This window comes from Saccostrea echinata, unplaced genomic scaffold (genome assembly GCF_033153115.1).
Source record: "Saccostrea echinata isolate AGI-Se365-2 ecotype Australia unplaced genomic scaffold, CSIRO_AGI_Sech_v1 ptg000030l, whole genome shotgun sequence".
Classification (NCBI taxonomy): Eukaryota; Metazoa; Mollusca; class Bivalvia; order Ostreida; family Ostreidae; genus Saccostrea; species Saccostrea echinata.
Genome location: NW_026889779.1, coordinates 35,321,902 through 35,330,831, shown reverse-complemented (window position 1 = coordinate 35,330,831; position 8,930 = coordinate 35,321,902). Strand labels below are relative to the sequence as shown.

General features: G+C 32.8%; 1 protein-coding gene across 1 annotated transcript; it reads left to right on the top strand.

Moving 5' to 3' along the window:
• The first annotated feature begins 7,062 nt into the window (after positions 1-7,062).
• On the top strand, positions 7,063-8,590 carry LOC133197077 (uncharacterized). Its single transcript, XM_061332917.1, has 2 exons — positions 7,063-7,552; positions 8,154-8,590. The coding sequence occupies exons 1-2, from the start codon at positions 7,063-7,065 to the stop codon at positions 8,588-8,590; spliced, it is 927 nt and encodes a 308-aa protein (XP_061188901.1).
• The last annotated feature ends 340 nt before the right edge of the window (positions 8,591-8,930 follow it).

Genomic DNA, 8,930 nt, shown 5'->3' with positions numbered 1-8,930 from the left:
AACAAAAGTCCCTGGGTTAAGTGGACCACAATAAGGTATTAAATATTTAAAAGAAATTCTGAAGGAAAAATATATTTTAAAATCATTTTGCCAACAAAAATAACTCGTATTAATAACCTTATAAGTAGTACAGATTCATATTTGTTCAAATCCTGGCTCCTGGGGCTAGGGTTTGGCAACAGTATGTTATTCCTAGCTAAACTTAATGTTTTATATTTCATTTACAATGTGAAATGAATCTTTATTTATTGTTTTACTATACATTGTATATTCCTGCTTTATGCATACCAGCAAATCATTAAATACACCAAATACCATGTTTCCTTTAAATTTTGGGACAAATATATAGCCCTTGGCAATTTTTTTTTTAGGTCTGTTTGGTTAAAGTTTTTTAACCGAGTTTAAATTGTTTACTTGTATATGCATAATGATTTTTTATGAAACAATATGTCTTATTTCGAAAGTTATGTAAATTCTTTGATTTAGATATAAGAATATCATATTTGACATATATTATGACAGTTCAACCAGCCAAACTTGTTTATCCACGCTACCTGTAATTTTTTAAACAAGAAAAATGATATTTATAGATCATAATTATTTTCCCTTCTTCGGACATGCTTTGGAGAAAAATAGGCATACATGTAGACATGTATGTGGAATGCTGTAAATAAGATACATTTAAATAAAACTCAATAGAACGTTAACCTCTCGAATTTTAAACTCTTTTCTATTACATGTATGTATTTTTCAAGGCTTTCGATATGTTTAATGCTACATTATTCACAGGTATTTGTTTACCAGCATTTGTGCATTTGGTTGATTAAGTAACAGACTCCTCCTAGGCAACTGATCCCACTTCTGGAATTTCTGGGGTCCGTGTTTTATGCCCTGTTCACAGATTATTATTTTTGTAGGTTTTTTTAAAGATCGATCTTCACTTTTTTTATTGCTTAATTCATTTCACACAAGGAATAGCTAGTAAGGTCAAATTCAAAATTGAGCTATCTAACTACATTACATTTAAATAACACACACACACACACACACACACCCTCACACACACATACACACACACACACACACACACACACACACACACACACACACACACACACACATATATATATATATATATATATATATATATATATATATATATATATATATATATATATATATATATATATATATATATATATATATATATATATATATGGGGCAGTATAATGTGTAAAATTTGAAATAACTATAACAGTGAAAGTAAATGTATTTAGATATAATAATTAACAAAGATGTGAATAAATTTATCTTTCTATTAGTTCAAAATATCTGATGTTTTCGAGAAGTCGCCGGTTCTGACGTTTTCCTGGCAGGTCAAATATCAAAATTGTTAAAAACGCTTGGAAAGGAAAACTCAGCTATTTCGGACTACTAGTAACTTTCTATGAGCTATTATCATTGAAAAGAATTGTGCATTATGTTAGGCACACAGTTGGAAGAAAATGATGAATGCACGAATTGTGACAAAGGCAGTGCTGATTATCAATGTAACACCTGTCAGGTAAGTCTCTGTAAAACATGCAGAGATCGGCATAATTGAAAAAAGGGGACAAGGAACCATGACGTAGTCAAGAATAGTTCATGTAAAGTCCACACCAATAAAGTGTACACTTCCTGTTGTAAGCCATGTCAAGTACCTGTATGTATGCTGTGCATGAGAGAGTTCCATTTTGGACACAAACTAGCTGATATTGACACAGTTTTCAACTCCAAAATGGAAGGGTTTCTGGTCATCTTACGTTTTTTAAAAATAAATTAACCAACAGTACAAAACTAGTTGAGAAAATTGTTTCAAGATGAAAAGAAATGCGAAGAAGAAATTTCCAAAATACGATCCCAAATAATTTTCAGAGCCAAAGCTTTCAAAGATGCTTTGGATATCATTCTGCATGAAAATACAGAAAATATGACCGCCATAAAACGTTCCTTGATATTTAATTTTTAAATTCAAAAGACTACACTATCGGATTTCATATCAAAAATAAAACACCTTCTTCAAAAATATGAAGATATCGAATCATGACAGAGCTGCCAGCTGAGTTCATCATTACTCAAAAAGAAAAAGTGGATGCCATGAAAAAAATGATGAACATTCCAAGACTATCGGAACCTTTAATACCAAGATATGAACAGAATGTCCTCAAACAAACTGATATTGAAAGCTTGTTACCAAGAGTAAGCTACTTAGAAAAATCTCAAAGAACCGTGTCAACTGAAAGATCTTCAGAGAGCATTACAATGTATATATAAACGAACTCCAAAAAGCTCGACAGCTGAACTATATTTCCAGAAAGGATAACAACTGGACGGTCTCCACGAAGGTTGACAACAGAACGATCTCTAGTAACCATGTCAATTAAACAAATTCCAGAGAGTACACAAAAAGATACTAATAAACGATCTCAAAGAAAGACAACGGAACGATCACCAGAAAGTGTGACAACAGAACGATCATCAGAAAGGGTGACAACAGAACGATCACCCGAAAAGGTGACAACTGAACGATTTCCAGAAAGGTCGACAACTGAACCATCTCCAGAAAAGAAAACAACTGAACAATCTTTTATTACAGTGAAAGAAATAGAGAAGTAATAAACACCTCGAATATGGATTTAGGGATAAATCATTTGGTTTTAGCTGGTAAAAAAATCCAAATGATTGACCAAAATGGCAACTTCCTGTTGCTATCTGTGTGGATGGAAATCAAGACATTTGGTTGGGAGCTCAAGGAAGTAAATGTATCATGCGGTACACAGATAAAATAGAAAATTTTAGTTCCTAAAGAAATATAACATTTGAAGAATTCCGACAATAACACTTGTCTAGGTCAAGATGTTCCTTTCCTGTGAAAAAAAATCACTGATGAAAATACCGGTCCCATTCATATCATATGCATTTGTGTTTATAATTTAATATTGTGTTATTTCTCTAGTTTTCTAAACACCAATAATGATTAGTCTTTTTGGGGATAGACTTTGTTCTCTCACCCAAAATTATACTCAATTTACTCTAAGTTTAAGTCAAATATGTATAAAAATTGTATTGCAATAAATAGCTTTGAAGTTAAGGACATAAGTAACGTAGTTTGAATCATTATTTTCTTATTCCCTATAAGTTTGGAACATTATTTTCATATTCCTTTTTTAATATAAGAGTTCCAATTATTGAAGGACCTTTGTGGGATTTTTTTATGCCTGTAAATGCTGTACACCTTTTCTGTATCAATTTTTGTGGAAATACCAGCTAAAACTATTTTTTGTTATTTAATTTTTTTTTTTCAAAACTCCTGGTAATGTATGATGATATTTTGTCTAAGAATATCTGATGGTATAATAATTTTAAATCAAGAATATCTCGGAAATTTATCAGTTGGAAAAGTACATGTCATATTATAAAGTGCAAGTACATGTAAGTTGCGCATGACCTCAACTGTTGACACACGTATCAACAATCATATGACCCCACAACTAGCTTAGACTACAGTCTATATCCACTTACAGAAATTGCAGAAATAACACTAACAAATTGGTGAAATTCTATCTTTCAAAATCGTTCACTCTTTCTGTCATTTGTCAAAAGATTATTTCTTAAATACTAATACTTTATATCTTTGCTTGTATGAAAAAAAATTATCCACAAAAAAATTAACTTTCAAGCAAACTTTCTTCTATTACCTGTACATGTACAGTTTCTTTTACAATAAGATAGTAATAGTTAGTAAGTAAACAAACAATTTTATTTCCAAATATAATGTTTTCCAAAAATATTTTTACAAAGCAATAAAGTGAAAACAATGGTCAGACAAACTAATGAAGAAATCAAGTTAACTCATGAGTTAGAGCAATTGTTTTAAAAAACACAAATTTTGAGAAATACTTGTCACACATCATGTCTTGGTCTGGACAATTTCTGTCATCGGGAGGGTTGAGAGCGATGAGTCAATTTCACTTAGTGTGCCTAAAATATGTGACATCAAATACACTTATTTTCACACAGATATGGGTCTTTATTCATTTTCATTATTGATTTCAGGCACGTATTTCGATTTGAATTCGATAAACCTTATCTATATAGTACAAGTCCTTTTTACAAGCATTTACCTAATAATGCATAAAGTTATCACTTTTTCATTTTTAACAAAAGATTGGAAAGTGCACGCTTTAACCCTAATTAACCTGAATACTATTTCCTTAACATAGTAATAAATCTGTACTTTGTAATTCTTACTTAATCATCGCAATTTTGAAAATGGTCATGGGTGTATGGTGCATATTTAATACATACGTTAAAAATTAGGATGGGATCTTTTTTTTTCAATAATTTGTTGATTAATTCCGTTACGTGAATAATGTCTTTTATTTTAATATCTTTGAAATACATGTGTACTTAATTTGCAGGATTAAAAATTATATGCTGTGGTTAGAGAGTTAATTATAAACATCGTAAAAGAAGAGTTCTATTTTTTGTTTAGAGAGAAATATATAAATATTAAACTTTCGAAAGATATATGGAAATTACTCACAATATTCATTGATTGATTTCATAAAGATTTTTCCCCCAAATATTTAACTTAAGCACATTCTCGGGGAGATATTGAATGTCACTTATTTGTAAATGATTTTAGAAACACACAAATATACAATCAAAAATAGATATAGATACAATTAAACAAAGTCTCAAATTCCAAAAATTATTATATTCTTTGAAAATTCATGTAATAATTATAGCAATGTATCATCCATGTATAAAAAATTTATATCTACATTCACATTAAGAGAGTTATATGGATTGATTGATTGATTGTATGTTGTTTTACGTCCCGTTCGAAAATTTTTCCCTCATACAGAGACGTCACTACATACCGGTGAAGGGCTTTAAATTTAGACCTTTACTCGGCACTCAGAGCCATTGAGCAGTGAAGGTGGCAAAGCCTACCGTACCACGGGGCCTCGGTTTAAGGTCTCATCAGAAGAACCTGCAACTTTCATTTCAATATGCCGAGCGCTTGGCGAAGGAATAGTTGCTACCTATTCTTTGGCGAATTAGGTCAGTCGCGGCCGTGATTCGAATACACGACCTTTCGATCAAGGAGCGAGCTTTTGGAAAGGATGGACATGGGTACAGATCCAACATTGGTTCCAGGACAGGCAACAGTGGACAGGCCTTTTGTGTAAACAAAGCCTCCATTCGCAGACAGAGAAGCATTCTCTGCCTTTGTGTATACACACGAGACCGATATATCAAAAGACCACACAATTAAATTCGACAGCATAGTGACAAATGTTGTAAATTATTATAATCCACATAATTCCGGAACATTCACTGCTCCACACCATATGTGTATGTATTTACATGGAAACTTTACTGTCATACCGGCGGTTATATTTATTTCTAGGTTGTCGCTAATTCTAATGCTGTTGCGGCCATGCTCACAACGGGCCAGGGCACAACAAATCTTAGAACTACAACAGGAGGTAGAGGTCAATCAAGGTGACGTGGTGTTTGTCCGCACTCATCCTACCAACACCCATATTGGAAATCTCTATAGTCATTTCGATTATAGGTCGTCGTTTAATGGATGGAAGATTTACTAAATAAAACATACCAAAAATAATAATATTAATAATCACTACGTCTAAGAGATATTAGAATATTTCCCTTAAGAAAGAATAACACAAAATAATTATACGAGTATCTTTTTATTTTTAGAAATAATAGTAGATAAAAACCCTTTTGAAATTTTATCAAAAGAAAGTGGATAGATACATAAATTTCATGTAGACATATTTATTTATTTTAATGGTAGAATCCAACTTGAAAATTAAACAGTTTTTCCTAAATTAATGTTAGCTTTTCAAATTTTAATATTGGCTTTTTAACTTTAAACTTGGAATAACATACCTTAATCGTAGCTTTTCCTAAGGAAGCTTATTAGTGAAACGTTGTTATTATTTCCCCTTAAATTTCATCTTAATTTTGGTTTTTCCAACTTTAATTTTGGCTTTTCCACCACTAAAGTTTAAAATTTTAACTGTTTGCGATAGCAAACGGCCCTGATTTACACTGGTGTGAATTTAGAATTCTTCTGTAAGACTGTAACAGCGAGCTGGTCAGAGAAATCAACATACAGCATCCTTAGGATGGCAATAAGCTTTGCAAGTATGTCATAGTGGTTCAGGATCTTCAATAGAGCTGGTCGATTGATACTATCAAAGGCCTTTGTTAGGTCAAGTTCACATAAAAACGAAGTACGCTCCACTGTGAGGTAAATATTTGATTATAACACGATCTGCCTTTCTTAAATCCTTCTTGCTCCTTCCTTATTAGGGGATTCACTATGGCTGAGATTCTGTTCAGAACTTTTGTTCAGAACTTAGAACTTTGCTGATGACAGATAGCAACATACATGTTATGCATGTTATGCCCCTCCGGTTGCTGCAATCCATTAAATATCCCGTCTTGGCAGCATTACAATTGTGATGGCAACTTCTCTGTTTCCAATTTCTTTGTAGGTAAATCTGGTGTTAGGTATCACTGTCATCAGTCAATCTAGCATTATACTAAGAAAGACCAAAAAAATCTCCTTGCAATCTAATACTCAATAGACTGAATGAATGACAATTCAGTACAAGTAAATGAATTTCATGTATATTGTCATGTAGAAAAGGAAAATTCGTAAAGTCATTTTTAATGATGAGAAATGGCTGTGGGTCTCTATTTACTTGAATACTTTTTTTACACAAAGAGGACAATATATGAACGACTTTGCAATCATACTGTATTACAAATGCACTATTAAGAATTAGACCTTTATCTTACACAATGCTTATCATTATGATAGAAATATTTCACTGTCTTTCTTGTGATAACAGATTTAGATAGATTCAAAATGGTTTTTAGAGTGTTATTTCTGGTTTTCCTGGTTAAAACATCGTCTGCAAAACATGCGAAGAAAGACTTGATCACGTAGAAAATCTTCTGGATAGCCTCATGTTGAGAATGGAAGACAAGAACGACGCAGAAGACAAAGTAGGAAGCAGATTACAGAGATATTTTGAAATGCAGATCCAAAAAGAAAAGCAAAAATTGGAAAGAAGAGTTTTACAACTGTTTCTAGAAGGGAAATTATATAGCTCTAACATAGAAATGGAGAGCGTTAAGGCTAGAGTTTCGGAATTACTGTTAACAAACCGGCAACTAAATGCAAGAATAACAGCTATGGAAAATAAACGTGAGGTTTCTGAGACAAAAAAGGACATAAATGCAATAGTTGACAAAAATTTCAAGAAGTCTACGAAATCCTCAGTTCTTTCTAAAGGAAACTCAGTCCAAGTCTCTTCACTAGATTCAACTGCAAAGAGCGAAAAATTCGTGAAAGCACAACAGAATCTTTCAATAACCGAGAATACAAACCAACCAACAAAACTCAAGCTTTCTCACAAACCAAATCAGATACAAAAATTAGCTATGGCGAAACGTCTTTTGACAGGTGAGTACAATCAGAACTTCTAGATATGATAAATTCAAAACATGTTACTTAACGTTTCCATCAAATGATTTGTTCACATTCCTTTTCTTTGAATATCGTTTAGATTGGCATATGCATTTTCAACAAAATTGTTTAGGAGATACTGAAATATACGTGTCCATCAGTCTGTCTATTCTACAAAAGCCTATTAGCCTACTAGGATCAATCTATGGGTTGAAAAAAATAAAAGGCGTTATAGCAGGGTCGCTTTCCGTCATATATACAACTCTAACAATTTTACCAGGCTACCGAGTTTTCTAGAGTGTTCCAATGTCATTTGTGGTTACTTCTCTAGTTTTGTTAACTCTGAAAATCCAAGGGGGAACCCCCTTGACCCACCTCTAGATCAGCGATGGAGTGACTGTTTCAGAGCTGCTTTAGGTAACATAGCACGCTTATGTGATTTTTGTTCGTTTAGTTAAAGTAAAGGTCCGTTTCAGGCTCAGTTTAAGTCATCCAAACCATAAAAGAACAGATAATGTCCCTACATGCTTCGGATGCAATTGACCTACATTTTATGCGTCATGACTCTAGATAAAGACTATTTTGCATCACCTTTCAGGTGTCCACACAACAAAGCCTCCATTCGCAGACGGAGTAGCATTCTCTGCCTTTGTGTCTACATACGAGACTGAAATATCAAAAGACCACACAATTAAATTCGATATCATAGTGTCAAACATTGGCAATCACTATAATCTACATTCCGGAATATTCACTTCTCCACAGCATGGTGTGTATGTGTTTACATGGAACCTTTACTGTCGTGCGGGTGGCTATATTTTTTCTCAAATCCTAGTCAACTCTAATGCAGTTGGGGGCATGTTGACATCGAGCAATGGCGCAACAAGTTTCAGAACTACGACAGGAGTCGTGGTGATGGAGGTAAATCAAGGTGACGTGGTGTTTGTTCGCATTCATTCTACTGAAACCCAAAGTGGAAATCTCTTTAGTCATCCCGATTATAGGTCGTCGTTCAATGGATGGAAGATATATTAAAGCATGGAAAAATTGCCATTAAAAAAATAAATCATGAAAATAAAGATCATGATGTTAAAATAAAACTGTTTAGAGTATAAACATTAATATCTTCACAAGTAGATAAAAGACCTTCCAAAACAATTAGGAAAGTTAGAAGAAAGAGGAAACAAAGATTATAAAGTATATTTAGATACATGTTCTGTAAATTTTAAACTTTTTTTATTTTCTTGCATTTGTACATACATTAACCAATATTAAGAAAATGACTCATTATTTGTTTTTAAGACTGGAGTGGGTGTTTGCTTGTAGGAGGTAAAGGGGGGTAAGAGTATCTACATGTATGTACTAAGCAACCTGG